Source organism: Ammospiza nelsoni, chromosome 8 (assembly GCF_027579445.1).
Source record: "Ammospiza nelsoni isolate bAmmNel1 chromosome 8, bAmmNel1.pri, whole genome shotgun sequence".
NCBI lineage: Eukaryota > Metazoa > Chordata > Aves > Passeriformes > Passerellidae > Ammospiza > Ammospiza nelsoni.
Window position 1 is genome coordinate 22,386,606 of NC_080640.1, and position 21,439 is coordinate 22,408,044.

The 21,439-nt window shown below is 40.1% G+C and overlaps 1 protein-coding gene across 1 annotated transcript in view; it reads left to right on the forward strand.

Annotated features, from left to right (window-relative positions):
• The window catches only part of LRMDA (leucine rich melanocyte differentiation associated), a 605,774-nt gene extending 592,293 nt beyond the window's left edge, over positions 1 to 13,481 (forward strand). Inside the window, exon 7 of the mRNA XM_059477009.1 lies at positions 11,287 to 13,481. Within this exon, the coding sequence (XP_059332992.1) occupies positions 11,287 to 11,366 (80 nt within the window). The 3' untranslated portion in view covers positions 11,367 to 13,481. The remainder of the gene's footprint in view (positions 1 to 11,286) is intronic.
• The last annotated feature ends 7,958 nt before the right edge of the window (positions 13,482 to 21,439 follow it).

Sequence of the window (21,439 nt, forward strand, 5' to 3'; positions counted from 1 at the left end):
TCATAATTCACTTTCACATTGGGTTATGGATGTCTGCATTCAGTGAGTCTATCTTCCCTTTAGGTATTATTTCAGCCCTTTGAGATAATAAGGAAAGTTTAATTGCGTTGTTAATTGATTTTTTGCACAACATTATTACCTTGATTGATTGCAGAGTTGATGAAAATGTTAGACACAGGCAGTGTAAAGTATCAGCCCAGTAAGGAGTGGGAGCCTTGTGGAGAATAGATAACCTTGATGTTAAGAGCTATATCCTTCAGATATGTCTTCCCTTGACATATTGATGGCCCTTGAAAAGGGAAAAGCTGATTGTATGCAGAATGCAATCATTAAACCCACTTCAGCTGGCTGTTGATTAATTTGTTTTTTCGTGAAGGATCTAGTTAAAGAGAAGGCCTCACTAGTATCAACAGCAGCCATTTTCCAGCCTTCAGATTATACTTAACCCTCTCCTAGAAGAAAGAAAAATGAGGCTGTCTTGGTACAGACAGGCAGATTGTCTGCAAACATTCAGTCCTACTGCAATTTGGGGATTATAACACTCACTTTACCCCGTTAACTACTGCTTCCTCTGTGACCTCTCCTCCCTGCCTTCAGTATTCAGCTTTGCCACAGCTAGCAGAAAGTCACATTTGATGTTTTCTGAGTCAGGCCAGTGTCTGTTCTCAGCAGAGATGCCAACAGGGATGTCAAGCTTGTTTTGCCCAAAGACTGAAATACTTCAGTAGCATATCGCTGCTTCCCAGGAGCCTCTCTGAAAGGACCACAGGGTTCACTGCACACACGTAAGTGGTTAAGCTTTCCTTATCCCTGAAAAGATCTTTCTTGTATAATTTTTTGTTATTACTTCTGAGATCTTTGAGGTCTTCTGTAGGGCAGTTTGTGCTGTTCAGCAGTGCCCCAGGCTTAACAGCAGCACTCGTGTGCCCTGTTGTTGAATACATTTAACCAAACAGTGGCTGTGTGTGACTGGCTTTCCTGCTGTGAATTCATGTGATGGTCTAATCCCAGACTACCTGCTACCTTCAGAGGACTTTCTGTTTTAATAGCACCCACTCTGAGAGCAGAGGTGAAGAGCATTGCCTAAATGGCCTTCCTGTGGCAGAAGGGGCTTCCTTGGCTGCAGAACATTTTCGGGACTGAGGGACAGCTTCTGCCTTAAGCCTTTCTTTTCTTTGTACCAGCAAATGACTCAACACATCCAAAATATATATGCAGCTTTAACCAAGCAATTTAATAAATCTCTGAGTGTGGTAGAGATTTTACTCTTCCATTAACCATTTAAAGGATACTTGGTAAAGTAACAGGTTATTCCTTCCTGTTTAGCTTGGTAGTCTCAAAGACATTCACTCCTTTCTTGTCCTTCTGAGTGGTAACTGACCACTGCTGCTTGATTATTTTCTAGCCACATGTGTTTTATTAGTCCATCATGAACATTTTGCCAGTGAGCTCCTTTTTCATATGGGGACATGTAAACTTGTGACATAGTCAAGTCTGACAAATTTGAACCAGCCAAATAAGTGAGTAATATTTCAAGCTGTCAAAATGGGTGAATACTGATTAACTGACACACTCCAAAAGCTCTCACCAATAGCCACGCTCTGGTGGAAAATGTTTACTAAGCAGAATACTTGTTAGAAAGTCTTTAGTGCTTTAACTAAACTTTAATGACTCTGACCCTAGTGGAGGGGTTTTAATGTGCCTCTCGAGCTGTTTCTTAGTCCCCAATTTTTTATCTTTAGCAAAAGCTTCCATAAAGAATAAAAGTGCACCTGTAAATGATGTTCTACTGGCTCCTGTGATTCAACCTTCAGCCCCCTCCCATTAGCATATTTTATAAGGAGACTGAGGAAAGGGGAAAAGAGTTGAGGATAGAAAACGATGACAATATTTTGGCTTTCAGTACTGGAGGCAGGTTGGGAACTAGACTATGGCCAGTAACTATTTAGCAATAGCAGATGGTGCTATATGTCATATAGAAGAGAACAAAATTCTACCAAGAGGCAAGCCCAGACTTAGTCCAGAGAACTACATATTTTCTGAATACTTTGTGTTTGGATCCAGATGCAGTTTTGATTACACTTGATGCTAAATAGTAATAGTGACAGAAGAGAGAAAGGAGCTCACCCGTTGTTGTGGGCTCTGGATGTGTCTTACAAAGTGCCAGATGCCTTCAAGTTCTGCTGGAAATCAAGAGAATCCAGGGCCATGTATTGTACCTGCTTCTCAAAAAACATCTATTTTTGTATTAGGAAAAATCATACTAATATTATCATTAGCAATTACTTAAGTTTTTGTTGTTGTTGTTTCTGAGGAAGGGCTTGTGGAAAGGAGCAAGTAATGGCAGACAAAGACGGTTCCCTTAACTGTATCATAATGTGACAGCACTATTTAATTATGCTCTTTAATTTTATTTGAGAGACTTTTTTTCCCAGCTTTAAAAATAAAAAGCAACTTGTCTTTATTTCAGATGACTCTCTTGAGAAATTTCAAACCAGTTGAGCCAGACTGAATTTTCTGTGGCTTTTTTTTTTTTCCCCCTAATGTGAACTCCTGCAGCAGGAACACATTTGAGATCCAAAAGCAAGTTTTACTCATGAGATGAGCCAAATTTATGTCTAAACTCTCCAGAAGGGCCCTGCTGCTCAAATTTTTTTCACAGAAGAATTTGTAATTTTATTGGAATGCTTGCAGACTTTCCGAACAATTATTCCAAAGTTTGCTTTCTGCCCCATAAATCATGGTACATTTGTTTAATTCTATCACTGTTACTAAAAGAACTTACTTCCCTCTTTTTTCCTCTCGCATTTTACTGCTAATGCAATCTGTGCATGGTTAAGGTTTGTGAAGTATGATTTAATTATAGTCACTTTTTGTTTTCTTAATGACCTTGTCGTTCTTTACGGTTTAGTTCCATTGCTGAGTAGCGCAAGTTTTATTATTAGACTGTAGCCCAAAGAATAGAGCAGCCAGCAGAAAGGCCATTTTTGCATATGTTAGCCAAATTAACTGAAAATCTCCTAAATTGTATGGTGAGTGTACACCGAACAGCTGAACTTTCGTATAGGGTCGGGAAGGGATTTTAGAACCTCCTTTTCCTCCATCATTCTGAATGTGTAAAAAGCGCCTCTTACATCACTTCGGCGGTCGCACCGTTGCATTAACGAAAGTAAGAGAAAGGTGGTTCAAAGCAGCGCTGGCATTTACGCCGTGAATACGAGAGAGGAATAAATGCCTCGGCCTCTCCCCCGACAGCATTTCCAGCCTTTTGTTCGGAGCGCTGCCCCGCCACCAGCGCACGAACTGGGGCTCCCCAGCTCAGCCCGGCTGCCGGGCGAGAGGCTGCGAGCAGAGCCGGTACCGCTGCGGGCTGCCGGGCGAGAGGCCGCCTTCCTTCAGGAGCAGCGCTGTTACAGTGCGGGCTGCGGGCGAGAGGCCGCCTTCCTTCAGGAGCAGCGCTGTTACAGTGCGGGCTGCGGGCGAGAGGCCGCCTTCCTTCAGGAGCAGCGCTGTTACAGTGCGGGCTGCCGGGCGAGAGGCCGCCTTCCTTCAGGAGCAGCGCTGTTACAGTGCGGGCTGCCGGGCGAGAGGCCGCCTTCTTTGAGAAGCAGCGGTGTTAGCACTGAGGGCTCCGCCGGCGGCAGCGGGGCGCGCTCAGCGCTGCCGCCCGCGATCGCCGCCCGCCCGCGCGGCTCGGCTCGGCGCGGCGGGGCTGGCACAAAGAGCTGCTGCCCTCTAGTGTCCGGGGCCCGCCCGCACAGCTGGGGCCCGAGCGGGCAGAGCATTTACCCATTAAAACATTTACCGCCCTTGTCTGGCTTTACTCTTCTGCTTTCATCCACACCAGTGATGAGAGAATGAGATACACCGAGACCCAGAGGGCTGCGAGCCCAAACCTCCTCTCTTCCATCTCCTTCAAGGGTGTTCAGTATATCCAAATGTAAGCATCAGTCCACCCCTAAAATTTGGCGCGCTGATGCTTTCTGTGCGCTTGGGTTTCTTTGATTACAGTATCTAGCAAACTACAGAAATTATGAGTCTGAGTAATTGAAAAAAAAGTCTGCTCTAATTTTGCAACATATTTCACAGCAAGTATTTAATTATAAAGTCAGCATTAATTCTCTCCATGACAGTAACGGCGCAAAACAGGTAAAGGTACGCTGAAGAGACAAAAGCATTTGGTTTGGAGTTTCTGTTTATTTGGTTGTGTATTTTTTGTTTCATTTTCACTAGGAAGAGGCATTCCAACCCCCCAACATATTTCTCTGATGATAGTTACAACGAGCATGGAAAGATTCCAAAGAAATCCCAAGTGCAGAACCTTAAATTGTAACAATGATACCCAGAGGAGTATGGAACTGGTTAATGATTTAAAGTATTATGCCCTAAATGCTCCTATTTTAGCCAACAGTAAAGAATCTGTAGACAGCACATGCCCAGATCAAAGCTGATCATGTCAATGTCATTCAAGGAGGGAAGGATACCCTCCTTTCCCCCTGCTCTCCCCCCTACCCTTTTTTTAAACAAAGTATGACATCTGAGGAACAGTGTGTTGATTGTTCCACTGCCAGGATACGCATAATGGAAACATTAGCTCCAAGATAACTTTTAATCTGTCAGCCTAATGGCTCCTTAATGTGTAGAGGGCTTTAAATGTATGTCAGCCAGGGCTGTATAAAGTAATATAGTTTGTGGCCTGAATGGATCTAGATGACTCCGCACCATGACACAATATGGTTTATTATTAAGTATCAGCTCATCAGCTTATTCCCACGGACTTGGACAAGCTTCTCAATTTTCCAGTAACAGATTATGTGAGAAAAAGCTTGCAGTGCATTTTTTTTTTTTTTTTTACTTTTTCTTTCTCCCCCCACTTCCAAATATTACAAGTTTCTTCCCTAGTTGCACTGGGAGCCCTGAAGTGTATTCACAGCAGGCTGCACTTTATCACACATCAGCTTGACTGCTAGTTTACACTGAACATTTATGCAGCTTCCTTGGCCCAGGATGCAAACTTCACATCTTTGTATTCCTATCACCTTCATTGCAAATTTTTCCAACATCCCCTCCCTGCTGACTGCTTTGCTCCCCCCTCCCCTACTCTCACTTCCCTGCATACTCCCCCCTTTTTCCCCCTTCTCACAAACAGGCCAGTGAGACTTGACATGTCACAGCACTTGTCTGTGCAGGATACTTGCAATAATTCGGTGTGTTAGTTTGCCTTCTGTGATTCCTCTCAGATCTAGCTTAGGTGTGTAATTCTAACACCATTGCTGTAGACTTGGATACAGATTTGATTTTGTGTCTTTCAGTAATTTCTTTCAGTCTGAAAGATCATTTTGTGCCCCGTGCTGTAGGGTGTCCAGAGGAAAATGTTATCATTTTTCGGCATCCCTGTGCAGGGAGCAGAGCAGGGGTAATTAATCTCCTCTGAATGGGAAGGTTACCTTCCTTGAGTGCTGTTACCCTCAGAGAGAGGGGGGAGTCGGGATCAGCAGTTTATTTCAGTTTACTGCTGAAGATATGTCTCCTTTCTCCAGGAAACCTGCAATGGACACAATCCCTAATTCACAGGCACTTCTTTGGGAGTATTTGGGGAACACTCCGTGAGGACTGTGGCCCTGGTGAAGGAATTTTGCCTTAGCCACAGCCAACTCTGTCCCCAGACTTCTCAAGCACAACCTCACCCCTTTATACATAGCTACTTTTTGCATTATTTTTGCTTACATTTACCCTTTCTATCCTCTTAAAAATAAATTAACTAGTTTATAATAGAAGGAACGTTAATATTTGTGCATTTGTTATGCGAGCACTTGTGAGTATGTTATGATAATATTTTAGGTAATTTATCTGAGTTTTTTTTCTTGCTGTGATATTTCAGGTAATTTTAAGATTCTTTTCCACAGCATTTAGCTGTGGTACAACCAAAGGCTTTCTTATCTGTTGTATTCTCCTCTTTCTGTTGCTACTTCCTCTCTGGTTTAAGGAGTCAAGCTCCTGTGTCTTGACTCCAGCTGGGAGCAGTCTGGAAATGTGGTTGCAGCAAACAGATGAAATGGTAGCAGCCAGAGAGCCATCCCATGAGCAAGGACAGCTGCAGCTCTTGTGTTGCTGTCCTGTGTCACGCTGCACTTTGTGAGCTCATCCTCCCCACGCTGGCAGGGCTGTGTTTGCTGGGCAGAGCGCAAGTCTCATCTCTCGGGGTTACACACTTGGCTGCTTTGGGGGCTGCTTGGTGACCCGGATGGTCCTTTGCACCTTTTCTTGTCTTCCAAGGGATCTTCTCAGATTCCTGTGTCAGAGAATTCATAGGCTGGATCGTATTCCATAGAAACAAGTATTCTGTTTCACCAAAAGGAAATGAAAATAAGTTGTCAACTAGACAGCTAGTTAAAGTTGTTAGAGTTTCCAGGTAGATAAATACAAACTGAAAACTTACTAAACTGCTGTACAAAAGGGTTTGCTTTTGGGCTGTTGTTTTCTTTTTTTTTCCCCACCTTTACATATCACTTAGATAAAAAGGTTTTTAAGAGTTTTAGGTTAACTTGACTCATGGAGGTGTTTTGCCTAAATCAGTAGCATTATAGACTTTAAATTGTTCATAGATAGGTATTTATTCTCCTCTAAATGTTGTCAGTAGGGAATTACTTTCCTTTATAGGAAGTTTATATTAATATTTAAGGGAATTTCACAGCTTCTGTTCATTAATTGTAGAATATGCCCAAGTGCCTATGAAAAAAATTATAATGGCATTGATATTTCATCCTGAAGGGTCTCAAAACAATTTACAGATTGGTAGTATAACCACACTGAAATGCACCCAGCTTCTTGGTGGAACATGGCAGCTGTTTAATAGCCCATAGCAAAACTATGCAACAGCAGGTTGTGCGAAAAGAGATGAATATGGATCAAATACAAATTGGCAGTGGAGGATTTAGGTACTGTGCTCTAATTAAAGTTAGGTGAAGAGGAATTCCAGTAGAATATTGAGTCTGTGTATGGAGTGGCACACTTTGTCTGCCCGCAGCTCCTGGTGGCAGGCCCTGTGGTTAGTCCATGTGAGAGACCGGCAGAAGGCTGTTAGCTGAAATCCGCTCCCTGATGGATGCTGCAGACCAGCGTTTGACAAACACGTTTAATTGTGAATACTTTGCTGCTTTCACTTGTGGAGGGGCTTATTAAAAACATTTGATGTTAAAATGGGTGCCTGGTGGGGATGTTGGGCAGATGTGGCAATAGGTTTTGATGAGGGTGGCAAAATTTTTTGGCTTGACTACTTAGCTATAGTAATTACTTTTAAAAGAAAACTGAATGCTACTGGAGGAAGCCGTGTTGCTGGAAGCTGCCCAAGTTGTGATGACTGAGAGGTGGGTTTTTCTAAATGTGGAGGATTAACGTGGTAGGAAAAAGGCAACAAGATGCTACCTGACAACAATTCCCTTAGATCACTGTCAGCTTGAGACGAATTTTGACCTGTAGCTAACTAAGGCTGTATGATCTATAGGTCTAACACTTCCCATTGCAACTTGGTTTTGCCACTTGTGATATAATACATCTGCAAACCCTTTTTTGCTCTAGCAAAGCGTATAGAGGTCTAAAAGCACCATAGCTCTCTGCAAAACATGCCACATTTAAAAGGAGCTAACATGACTTGAACTTTTTCACATGCTTTAGTATGTATGCATGTATGTATTTATTTATTTGGACAATTGGGTTTTCCCTCAGCTAAGGAAAGGCTGGTGCTGCTGACATTACAATGTGTTTGTGAAGAAAGACTGATACCACAACACATGCAAGCAACTGCAAGGTCATTACTTACCCAGCGTAATTAGAACATCCATTCCGAAGGATGGAAACATTTAAAAGATAAAGAGTGAATTTAAAAATGATTCTTCCCAATGCAGTTTTTTTCATAATTATAGTTCTAACAGCTTGTGGTGATGGTAGAATCAGCTACTTAAGAAAAATTAGAAGCCTCATTCAGTGAAGATGATCCCTCAAGAGACCTTGTGTTGTCATTTCTTAAGAACCTTGAGCAGAAACCTCATTCTGGATGCTGTGTATTGTTTTGATGTATAGGGGGTATACTTAGCTTATTTTGGCCAATGCTGGATATTTTAATTAAAAACACAAGAACAGCCACAGATGTATTGTTTTCCCCTCATTCTTTCCCTTGTCTGCGTGCAAAAGAGCAAGTGTACTCCCAGCCCTGCGAGGAAAGAATACCATGGCAGACAGGCAGAATAAAAGCAGTAGCTTTCCTAAATTCACATGTGACATATCTTAGCATCAAAATTCTCATTGCAGCACACAAACATTTTGCAGCTCTCTGAGCTTTCTGTACTTGCCAAAGGGAGGTGGGACATAAAGAGGAAAAACAAAGCAAAACAAATAACCATGCCAGTCACCGCATTTAATTTATGAGCAAGATTATTGTTTTACAAATAACCTTCATGATAAACAAGGTCTCATGGCAACATTTTCAACTGTGCTTTTATCAAGGCTCTCTGAGCAGCATGTGTAATATGCCTGGCAATCGAATCACAGCTGTGCGCCTGGGTAGGGAATCTCTGTGGAGACAACACTTCCTTAATTTAAACAATTGTAGGCTGCAGGATTTCAAAAATTTCAGCTGACTTTAACTGTCACTAGCCCAAGCACCTTTATCCCCAGGCGAGCAGCAGCAGCTGGATTTCATTTCCTGCTGCCAGACTGTCCGACATCTTTGCTGAACATCCCGGGAACAGAGCGTCTTTACTTTAAGGATTTTATTCAAGGTGACAGCTCCTCACACTTTAGCGTTCAGATCACCTCAAGTAGCTGAGATATCAGTGAAAATGAGAGCACTTTTCCAGCAAACTCCAAATTTAGATTGACTGAGGTTATCCTTAGGCCTCTAGACCCAGCCTCCACGACAGCACAGGCCTGCCAGTAACTTTAAAACTACAGTGGAGTTTGTAATGATGTCTGGGGAGAAATATTCTGCCAGAGCAGTGGAGGATACTATAAGCGATAGGAAATGATGTCAGATTTAGTTAGGACTGGAGACAGTGTTAGAATATACTTGGCATAATATGGCACCGGTATCTCTGTCAGCATCTCTGTTTTCTGTCACCGCACACAATCCCAGGCCTGTCTGTAGCCCTGACAGTGTCTTTTCAGATCAGGTTATTGCCAACTTGGAGACTGGCTCAGCACAGCACCATACAGCCCCCTTTGTTTGAAGTCTGCCCTTTTGTCATTAATGCACTTGATGTCTATTTAAATCTGACGGTGAATACAGTATCTGTTTTCCTGTCAGGAGATCATTGACAATATTAATACCTCATGTCCTTGCCTCATTTTCTAAGCACTGACACCTAGCTATAGTCTCCAGCATTCATCAAACAGCACTCTCTCACCAGCATCTCTATAAACAGTCTTGCTTCCAGTCCTTAAGCAATGCAGCAGACCTCAAACAAGACTTTTATCGATGCCAGTGAAAAAGGAGTCCAAAGAATGTCGTTAATAAACTGCTCGTATCCTTTGCATTTTGAGCTTTGAATGTCCTTGTTACCTACTTGGGATATCTGTTTAGGGAAAGAATAACTTGGTTGTCATTAGACTCTTGTTTAGGAATACTGTTATCATCCTTTGCATGTGGAAACTGCTTGACTAGTGAAATTATTGAAATTGAAATTATTGAAGAAAGCTCTGTGCAGGAGGGGAAAATGATCAGGCACTGCACTGTATAGTTCCCACTGCATTTGCATTATCCTGAAGAGGAGTGTTTTTCACAGCAAATGACAGGCTGATCTATTTCCCCCCCCACAACCCTCATAGGAGCGTGTTACCATCATGATGTCTTAGAGAGGAAGAAGAGCGTGGATTTAGATTAATCTTTCATGACCCATGCCTTCCAAAGCTTTAGTATCTTATCTTATGTATCTTAACTATATCCAGACACTATACTGGAAAACAATGGCACAGAATATAAAAGCTTGCATAGTTAATTCATACCGCAAGTGGGAACAGTAACAGTTGTGTGAGTTCTGGAAATCTAAAGCAAGAAAGAATTGAAGATCTGCTCCTCCCCCTTCTTTACCCTTTATGCAAGGCAGTGCTTGTCTCCTTTGGGCTAGGTTATGTTTGCCCTTATGGAGGTGAGCTGGATACTGCAGTGACTGCTCTGGTAAGACACTCCCAAGGCAGAGGAGACCCTTCCACCTTCTTTCTGCTCATGGGAGATGACTTTAATTTGAGTATACATGTCTGAGGGCTCAAAGAGCAACGCTGCTAGTAAAATTTAGCATCTTTGAGCATGTTCACAGGTGGGATGTAACTGTGAACTTACGCTTTCACATACCACTTAGTACCACCAGAGGGGATTTTTTTTGAATAAGGTAGTGAGATTTGCAGGTATGTGTGTCTCACCCACAGCAGTTAAGCCTTCCTCAGGCATCTTTCTGCATGTACTCACTGTGAATAATGTGCCTTGCCTCCCAAAACCAGTATTATGGCTAATTATTGAAAGCATCCCACATGTGCCAATATTTAGCGTAATTAAATTGTATCTTGCTCATGGGATGTTGCAGTGTTGTTTGGAGAGATACTCTGGAAATGTTTTTATTGAATATTTATTTGTATGTATAAAAATGCTGGAGTCTGGGGAGGCCAACTGTTCTGGCCCATGTCTGTCGATGGCTTCCCATATGGATTTCAGCCACTCCCTTCAGCTCTCTGTCACTGAAAACAACGATGATTTAGGTGCTTGCAGTATGACTTTGGAAAAGTTTGACAGGTTTTTCCAGGATCCACATTAAACTGGCATTATTTACTGTTGAGGTTTTGGGGGTATTTTTTTTTTGTTTTGTTTGTTTTGGGTTTTTTTTTCTTTTTGGTTTCATTCATCAGGAAAATTTTTTAAACACATAGCAGGGAGACAGCAGAGAGCACAAAATATAATTTCAACCCAGACTTTGTGGTTTTTTAGAAGCAGGAGAGAAGTATTCTGGCTTAAAACACACTGTATAATGTTTCAGTGTTATTTAGTTCTAGTTTTGCAGATTCTCATGGATGTATGTTTAACAGGATAACTCATGTAGGTATTTAAACACATTTTTCAAGTGTATTCAATGCTGCTGATTGAAATGGCAATACTGAATATTTGAAATGCACAAACTTTCTTTCTTTTGCAGGACAAGAGAAAACTGCTCCTTTCCCTCTTTCAAATTTCCCAAGTTATGTGCTTTATTGCATGTTATTCTACTTCCATCCTAACTGTAATTCATTTCCTTTTTATTGTAGGCATTTTGGGGAAATGTCGCTACATTTACTATGGAAAACATTCCGAGGGCAACAGGTTCATCCGAGATGACCAGCTATAAAACACAGTGCTGTTTGGTCCCTCTTCAATCCCTCCACATGAGAAGCACAAATCACATCTACATTTTAAGCATGTAACTAAAGTCCTCTAGTGCCTTCTGCTGACTTTGCCAAGCCTGTCAAGATCATCCTTCTATCTTAGTCTGAGTAGTCACATCGAGATTGACATGATTGCCTTTAAGCAGGTGCCATCCACCAGCGTGACAGACAGCTGCAGCCGAGCACGGGGCTGGCAGGGGGGCGCGGTGATGGATGGCCTGGCCCGAGCGCTGCAGAGAGCAGGGTCACACCTGGGGCTGGACCGAGCCCGCTGCATCCGCGGCGCCTCCCAAAGCACGCCCTTATCTCTGCCTGGCCTGCTCTGCCAAAGTGCCGCTGATTCCCGAGTGTTTATAAAGGAGAGGGGCTGTAATTTCAGATGAAAAAGCCCTTATCTGTTCTTCTCTTTTTCCCTGTGAATTAAGTGCTTGTGTTTCTATCGTCTCGTACATGCTTACACAAATCCTTTCACAGTTTGGTAGCACGCCCACCCACCCCCCAAAATGAGCCTAGATGGATTATTTTTTCTTTCAGCAAGGAAAAATATATATCCTGAAATAATTTTGGCCATGCAAAGCACCGTCAATTTGTATGGATGTTTATATGCAAAGGAAAAGGATTTTATAATTTCCCAGACAAATTTTTCTAATTCTTGAATCACATCTTGATGTTTACTAGCTCTTACCTTCAGAAAAGTGAACATTTCTTTATGTTGTAAAATAATTGTCATAGCTTAACTGTTTACACTTGGAAGTCCTTGTTAGTGATATTGACAGTGTGTATTATTCCTGGTTTATTGCACAAGCTATTTCTAACTTTTAGGGATTATGTTTATAATTAAATGCTTAAATTTCGGGAAAAAAGTGCTTAAAAGGAGTGATATAAATCTGCCACCAGATGGGTGTGATTATTCAGAGGGGAAAAAGGTCAACAAAGGTAACTGGTGGAATTAGCATAATTAGCAGCTTTACTAATATATTAGAGAGACGATATCTACCTTTTGATATCTATGTAAGAAAGGCTATTATCAAATTTTCAGTCAAGAAAATAAAAAGGCATGGCGAATTTTCTGCTTTTCTGATAAAGAGATTGGACATATTTAGAATCATTAACTTGTTACTTTGGAAAAAAGTAAAGTCTCATACTTCATGCATATGTTGTGTTAAATTCTACTTGATACAATGGGATTGGCCAAGGAATATGCAAAAATTCTGACCTCTTGGCTGTTCCAAACCCATTCATAACTGATCCCAGCTGAGAGCTATCAATGCCTAGCTGTTCTTGGTTTGTTTGAAATTACTTGGTGGTCTTTATTCACTTTCCTGGTTAAAAAAACAACATACTAGTCTTTAGAAACTGTCTACCTTGGGGGCTTTTATCAGCTGGCATTACAGGTGGAAGTGACCTGAACATGGAAGGCAGTGGTGAAAGCAGATGTGACTGGTGAAACAGTGAGGCACTGGCTGGGTGCCAGAGGAAAGCTTGCTGCTGCTCGGCATTTTAGGCCTCACTCAGTAAACGGAAGCCTTTGCTCACTCTGCAAGTATATAATAAATCTTAAACAGATACTTAAAACCACTGATGAACACAGAACGATCCAGTTCACACCACTTGTAGCTCAAATGGAGCTCTGAGATGTTTGAATGGTGTCTGGAAAGCACAATCTAGCCACTGGTCATGCCTCTTCTAATGTCATACATGACCACAAATGAAAGGCCAATTCAAATGGCAAGTCCGAGGAGATACCAGGTAAATGAAAACTACCTGCCTTTTTCTTTAATCAAAAATATTAATAGAAATATTTAGGGCACTTGTCATCTGTTTTGGTCACCAAAATAACAGCAATCTTACTTTGTTCCTATCATGATGTCTGTTTTGAATGCCTCCACACATTTTGGCTATGGCAATGTTATAGGCAGCAGGATTTGGAATAGGGATGTTTAGAATAACCTAATGTCACTTTCAGTCTGTTTGCATATATGTTCTTGTCTTTATAAAAGGCTTTAACCCTGCCTCAAACAATAAACAGCACTTGCAAACTGACCGCATGATTTTTCCATCTTTATTTTGCTTGTTTACTTTTCCTAATGTCAAAACCATTTGTATCATTTTCAGGAGTGTTTTATTCCTAGCAAAGCTTTGGAGGCAAAAATATTTTTGGAATGAAATTTGAACAAATTCTCCTCCACTTTGGATTTTGTTTTCAGTTGGGGGATTATGTACCTAGAATTAAATATGGTAAAGCCCTAATTGAAATCTGCTTGAAAGAAATTCACATTAAATGTCTCTGATTCTGGAAAATCCACAAGAAGATCTGTGAATAATTGCTTTGTATTACTAGCATGGATTAAGATATTATTTAAAAACATGCATGGATGTGTATTACTGTTTATGCAAACATCTTTTTTCTTTTTAAATATGCAGAGCATTATATTTTCAGATACGTTCTGCTGAAATTCTGGTTCAAGAGATGGCAGAATTTTCACACTTGGGGTTGCTACTTTTACTTGGTTCATTCCTAAGTGGGAACTGTGCCTGAATTTCTTAAATGAGCTATCATTTAGCATGAAAGTTAGTTACAGTACAGTATTCTAAGGAAGAAGTTCCACTCTCTTTCCTTTGCTCCCCCTTCCCCATATGTGGCCCATTTTTTACTCTCAAGATTAACTAGGCTATTAAAAAATAAAAGATTTGCCTACAAAATTAAAAATATTTTAAAGTATGTGCATTTCAAAGGAACCACTCCAGTCTTAGTTCTTTGAGTTGTAACTTCAGTCTTAGGTTCAGTCTTGAGATGCCCTTTGCCTTTTGTCAGAAATCACAAATGAAGACTTGGAGGCAAATGTTTTTACTAGGAGATGCCTAGAGAAGCTGTGCTTACTGCAATTGTAACTCAGTGTATTGAAAATGTTAATCCCTAACCTTAAAATGAAAAACAAGGAAAAGATCCAAACTAGAAATTCACTTCAATGTCACAAAGATGAATGACCTTCAGTGAAAATCCTGCTGTTGTGGATACACAAACCTAACTTTAGAGCACGTTGGCTTTAATTGAATCTGTTGCATGCATAAATGATTTATGGGATTGCTGAAAGTATGTCACCACTGAAGCCACTTTTTTCTCCTTTCTTAGGGCTGATTCTCACAGTATTGACTCTAGTATTTGCCTTACTCAAACTGTGAGTATCTTTGAAGTCAATGTGTAGCGATGAGAATTAGAGTTACTAAGTTTTGGAAGGCTGATAGGCAGCCCTTTTAAATGCTTTTGTTCTTTGAGCAGAACATTACTTGATTGCTGAGTGTTGATTTCTCACATCCTTACAGATGAAAAGTCACTGTGTTCTGGTGTATCATTGCTCCCATTTAAGACAGAAGAAAGAAACAAACCTGTTTGTGCTTTTGAAAATGCTTTCTGTAAAATAAAAGGGTTCATTTGCTGCCAGTGGATGTATTTTTCACTCCTGCCAACAGTATGAGTATGTTGGGAAATGTTTGCCCCCAGCAGAACTTTCCTGGATGCAGCCTTTGTGGTGAAGTTCTGAATCAGCCCATTTTATACTGACTCACATTGAGTCTTACCACATATTTCTTCTTAATGTGGTGTGATAGTTGGCACATGAATCTCTGCTTGCCCACTTTGGGAAAGTTTATTGTCTTCATTCTGTAGATCTGTCTTTTTGCTGTGTTAAATGGTTGGCATATGTGAAAGAAAGAGATGAAATTCAGCTTTCCAGAGGTGTAACCATATAGCGAGACTGACTCTTTATGTTTGACATGGATTTTGAAATATCTGTTTGCAGGTTCAGCCTGCAGAATCTGACAGCAAATCAGGTGATAAGGAGTCAGGGGTCTAGCATGGCCTGCTAGCTGTTGTCCTGTTACCGAAGATCTCTGTGTCCTTGTCTGCTCAATTGTCATCTCATTGCACTGCAAGCAAATGATGGCACAAAGTTTTTAAAGTGAAATTTCTTCTTCTCTGCTCATAGTATAACAATTGAAATGCACAGTTGTTTTTTTGGTGGTTTTATATCTACACATGATAACTGTTACATCTCACTGGTTAGTCTTTTTCTGCTAGTTAGTTAAAAACTATTTCTCCCAGTCTTTTCTACTCCTAGTAATGGGAATACAACAAAACAAACAACATATGATTGTGAGAAAATAAGCATGTAAAAATCTTACTATGGGACCATGCCTATGCTAACAACTCTGAGGGACAAGTGTGCAGGCACAGAGTTTGTGTTAATTGGGGTGGGGCTGGGCTGAGCCTCATCCCCCATGGGCACAGCTGTGAGCAGCAGGTGAATCCCATTGGAGCTGATGAGCCATGGAGCGCCCAGGGGCACTGAGCAACCACCAAAGGGAACAGAGGGCACACAGGGGCAGCGCATCAGCAGCAGGGGATAAAAGCCTGGGCTGAAGGACAAGAAGGGGAGATGCCTCAAGTCTTCTGATGAGGTTGGTGTTACTCTGTTTGGGCTGAAGTTTTTTGATCTTTTAAGGTGATGCTCTGTGTGTTGTGGCTGCCTCAACTGTGACATCTGCTGTGGTATCTGCTGTGACACAGGTGAGCGTTGTTATTCACAAACACACCTAAGTGGATTGATGGACCAAGATCCTGATTGGAAGCCTCAGAGTTAGCCTGTGAATGTGGACAACTGCTGAAGCCTTTGATTTTCTGGTGCCTCTCTTGGCTAGAGAAAGCTGTCTTGCCTAAAATGAGTTAATGCTCATTTCTGCTAATGTTATCCAAATACCTTACCAAGATTATATACTTGGATTATATAAGAGCTAGGCCTGAGAAAAATGGCTTCTTCCAGTGATTTATAACCTGCTCCTAAGAAGCCTTAAGAGTATTTTCTTTGGCTTTTGCTATGTGAGAAAATTCAGGATATACTCAGCACTCCTACTTCATCAGAACTAGCTGAATTAATATATTTTCCACATGCAGTTCTAAAGCAGCTGAATCTTTCTAAAAGTTACCTTTTAGGTTAGGTGACTCTGATGGACTTGCCTCTGGTGGTGTTGTCAACCTGAAGCTGACCCTTCCTTAGAGTTGCTGACAATTAGATTAAGGTTTCAGATCAGGATTTTCACAAGCCTTCAAGGAGCAGATATTTTTAAGGACAAGCTAAGTCGTGGTCATGGCACATTCACAAAATATCATCATCATCTCAGAATCCTCAGCATTTTAAGGAAAACAGCATCTTGGAAAATATGTTTAGTTCTATCTTCATTGTGTTCATAGGTTTTAACGTGAAATATATTCTGCATTATCCATTACATGCAAGTTTTAGGCTGTGAGACCAAGTTTCTAAAGGTGTTCAAAGCATCCTTCAAAACAAGTGTAAAATCTCTTGCAAATATTTTGCATTCTGATTGAAACTTTTGCTGCCAATTCAAAGCCAAAACTGTAAAGTCACATTTGGGGATTTTTAGCCTAGTTTTATCTTAATCTACAACTTTTACAACAGATCACTGAACTCTCATCCATAATTCCTCTTAGAAAAGAACTACATCTTAATGATATTGCAACTTTATAGGAAAAGGAAGGAAGCAGTTTGGAAATGTCTGTATTAAATGTAAGATTTAATTCAGTATTTTATTTGGAAATAAAGAGGAGCTTCACAGGATCTCTTCAGATCCCACTCTGGAGAACATAAATGGCAGAATTGTGCAGCTTAAATTCTACCTTACTTTTACAATTAAATTGGGAAAATAAAGTAAAGAATATGAAGGTAACCAAAAAATATGTTCCTGACTTTGTTTTTATCTGCAATTTTCCTCCTACTTTTAATTTAACAGTGTTTTTGCAGTTGAGTATTTAAGATTCACTACAGGAAAAACAAAGAAAGAAGATTTCGTAAGACAATCTGCTTATTCATTTTATAGTCTTCTCTGATTTTTTAAAGACCTTTTGAACAATGTGAGCACTAAATTAACTGGCGTTGTGTATCTACCAAGTAAGCAGACAGTTGTGGACTTCAGGGAATTTCCAAACACATGCTGTTCAACCTTAGCAATTTTCTTTTACCTAGGAATTGTTTTCAGAAATTCCCTTATAATGAAATTTCTGTTTAAGTTGATAGCTGTAAATGAGGGCACAGTTGCTTCATTTCCTTTTGACAACAAGCCAAATTCATCCCTGGTGGAACTCCATTGATTTAACTCTACTTGAGCTAAGTTACACTGGGGATGAATTTGACCCAGCTTGAGATTTTTTTCTATTCATCTTTTCTTTAATTTCCTTTAGCTTAGTAGTCACTTTAGGGCTGGACAGAGAATTACAATGCAAGAGAGGCAAAAAGCAAAACTTCTCTGCTCAAGAGTCATTTCCTTTTTAATACCCTACTGATTTAGCCATGACTTGTAATGTGTTTCAGGTAGCCAAATTTCAACATCAATTTTGGAAGGAAGTTCACTATACTTTGAGTCTCTTTCCTTGGCTACTTCCCAAACCACCAAATCACCACCTACTATACAATGCACATATTATAAAAGGCAGTGTTAATGTCAGTGCTGTGGGATAAACTGCAGTTGTCATGGGGTGCCTGGTATGGTTAGCTGGAGCTCCCCTGATTGCCCCCCTCTGTCCAGTACTTGAGGTGGGGGTACAGCTTTGGGATCTCTACATCTGTGATGCCCAGCATATCTTCCCCCAAACCACCCCTTGCAGCGCCTGGATTTCTGTTCTGCAAGTCCTGCATGGTTTCTGCCCACGTGGTAATCATGCCAGCCTTTTTTTTTTTTTTTTTTTTTGCCTTGTAAGTTCAGGGTTTTGTGTGTTCACACCCAATAAGTTTCAAGTTTGAGCAAAAGCCGAAAGCATCGTTCAGCCAAAATCTCTGCTGAGCTGTATGTGGTTTTCATCTGAAACTGTAAATCCACTGTGTTCACTGAGGGTTTAGCAAAACTGGCCTGAATGTCAGACCTCTAGCAGCTCTCCCAAATCTGGCTAGTTCTGGGTTTCATTACAAAAAGATTGCACAGCTCTAGCTAAGCCCTCATTTTCCACTTTCAGATAAATGCTTTCTCAGCTGTATTTATGAGGCTTAGCGTAAAAAAACCCCTACCAACTGTTAATGTTAATCACAAGTTTATATCATAAGCACATTCTGAGTCTTATCCTCTTTCCATTCATGTCAGTGGCAAAGCTTTCAACCTCAGTGGCAGTAGGAGTAAATATCACAAAATATAGTAATGCACACTCAGTTTAAAAGGAAAAAATAAAGGTCTGTCTTAAACTAACAAAGTCAGGGTAGGATTCTGTACTGTTCAATGTCTTACACCATCTGCACATTCCCTTTTGCACCCTGAAGTACTTAGTGGTAATATAGAAGCAAGCATAAGGCTCAGGTTCATGCTGGAACAGTTGGCATTTTCTTATGGGTCATCAAAAGAGACATTAAAACAGGGCATTTGACATAAGGAGTCAAAAGATGTGATATAAAAAATGAGTGTTATCACCCATACTAAGAAAGAGACCCAGATTCATTAGTTTTGAAGCAGCTGTTGAATGATAAATTTCTGGAACTTTACACAGTGAAAACATTCTTTTATATATCAAAATAGAAATGAATATTATTTTACAAATTTTTAATCTATTCCAAAATTAATTATACTTAAGCTTTTAGAAAGGTCTGCTCGGTTTTCTTTGTGTTTTTTTTCAAATCAAAACTTGAAGGATTTCATCCATAAAGCATCCCGCTGCATTTTTCCAGTTGGATTTAAGGTCTAGCAAGTTCACATTTTGCCAAACACAAGGGCCAGCTTCACTGAAATTTTTGAAATCTGAATGAACACTGGACCTGCAGACTGTGCTAATGAACATTTTATAGAAAACAGGAAAGTGATTTTCAGGACTATGAGACTGGATAGGTGGTTTCAGCTTGTGCCAGTTTTAGCAGTTTACTTTAAAAACTTATCAAAGTAAAAATATATGTCCTAGTTTTCCTACTGCAATAATATAGCTAATATAACCTGACCTGAGAGGATGCTGAGATTTAATTAATTAAAATGTTCCAGCTCTATTGGCATAATATACCAAAAGAATCTTGCTTATTCTGTTTTTATTTTATACAAAATGCCATATTTAAAATCCTTTTTTCTTTTCTATTTTTAGTAAAACTAAATCCTAAATGTCACTGTTAATGCTATTGTTAAAATTTATCCTTAAGGGCTTTCAGACATAAATAGCAATGATAACAGTTGTCTTTTTTTGGAGCAGTTTGAATTTGAGGCCACAGTATGACATATTTTATTTTCTGGAAGTTATTTTTTCGTGTCATTGCTGCTTATTTGTCTTAAAGCAAAAGAAGGCTGTGACTCTTTCCTTGTTTAATAATGGCTATATCACGTTTGCAAAAGTTATTGTACTTCTTGGCTGGATTGCAGAATCCTTCCTTTTATGCTAAGTCTCACCACCAGCTTGTAGGCCACCTCTCCTCATCCCCCCAGAGAGGAAAAGCAGGATCATGAAGGATTTGGGATTCTTGTTTGTTCTTAAGTAGTCGTGCCTATTTAATTGGTAATATGAAATATATTCTGCTCCTTTCCATCTTTCTTTCTGCTAGTCAGTCACTGATTTCCTAATTATATGGAATGCTAAAGTAAATTCTTCACTGTGAAGTGATAGTTCTGTTTACATGTTTCTATGATTTGTTTGGTATTTACTTTTTAAGTTAGCCTTGAGTGCAACCAAGAAAAAGGTGACTGCGGAGGCATTCACCTTTAAGGTGATTGCTCGCGTTTAATTGAAGCTTATGAATTTTTATATTTGTAACTATGTTCTGTTATCTAGCAATGAAATAAGTGGGGAAGCAGTGCTTCAGAGAAAAACCAAAAAACTTATTGCCAAAATGATTGAATGCACAGTGTGTTGAGTACCCAGCAAAGGCTGGGCACAGCACTGGGGACTGGAATATGCATCCATCCAGAGGGAGAGGCTGCATTTTACTTGGAGTTTTGGCAATGCCCTCTGCAATATTTCAGGTTATCCTCTGCTAAATGAGCATCTCCCATCCGAACCCAGGTTTTTCCACAATCAGATGTAAGAAGGCAGAATACTTCCCCCTGAAAAGGAGTTCATCCCTCTAGGACCCCTCTAGACCTAATATGGAATCTATGATATATTTTCAAAAAAGGAGATTGAGCTGTATGTTTGCACGTATGTACAAGCTCATGTGCCATCATTGCATTTCTCTTCTTTTGTTTTTAAAAATAAGCGGAACAAAAAGCCAAAATAATTATTTTAAGAAAATGAAAATTTTAGGTCCAACTGGTAGTCAAATTCAGCTGAAGTATGGCCAATTGAAACAGGCAAAGAGAGCCCCAGAGAAAAATTACACCAGTGTCTGACTGTGTGAAACATGTCTGGCTGTCCATACACAGTCACCAATAACTGCAGGAGAATCTGAAGATCTCAAGCTGCTCAGGAAAAAGGAGAAAAAATTAGTGTTTTTTACATCAATTAAACCCAAAGGGCAAATGTCATAATCAAAGAGTCTAGAGTTTGAAGCTTTTTTTTTGGTTTTGAAAGACAAAAAAATCCCAATTGGATCTTAAGAATGACATTTATTTATTTTTCAGTGACTGATATTGACACAAGACTGCTCTCTTCTTCAGAGCTGCATTTTCAAATCCTGGAGTCCTGCCCTGAGACTCCTTGGTGTCCATTAGCAGATCCATTTTCTACCCTTGAACTATGTATTCTTATCAAAATGTTAATTCTTCCAAGCTTTGCAAAAAACACCCCAGTACACTGTGTATTTTATATGCCAAATTATTCCACTTTAATGGAAAAAGAACAGAAATGTTAAGGAATTCGTGTGTATCTGAGTTGTGCACATCAATCTTCTAAGGCGGCACATAACAAAGGTCAGAAATAGCCTAGCGCTGTGTTTTGTGTAGCTCATCATTCTATGAGAAAATGTGCCCAAGTTCATCCTAAAACATTGTTTTCAAGCGTGGTTACTACTGAATATATTTCTAAATGACAAGGTTTATTTGTCTGTATTTTGATATGTTTAGGGGAAAC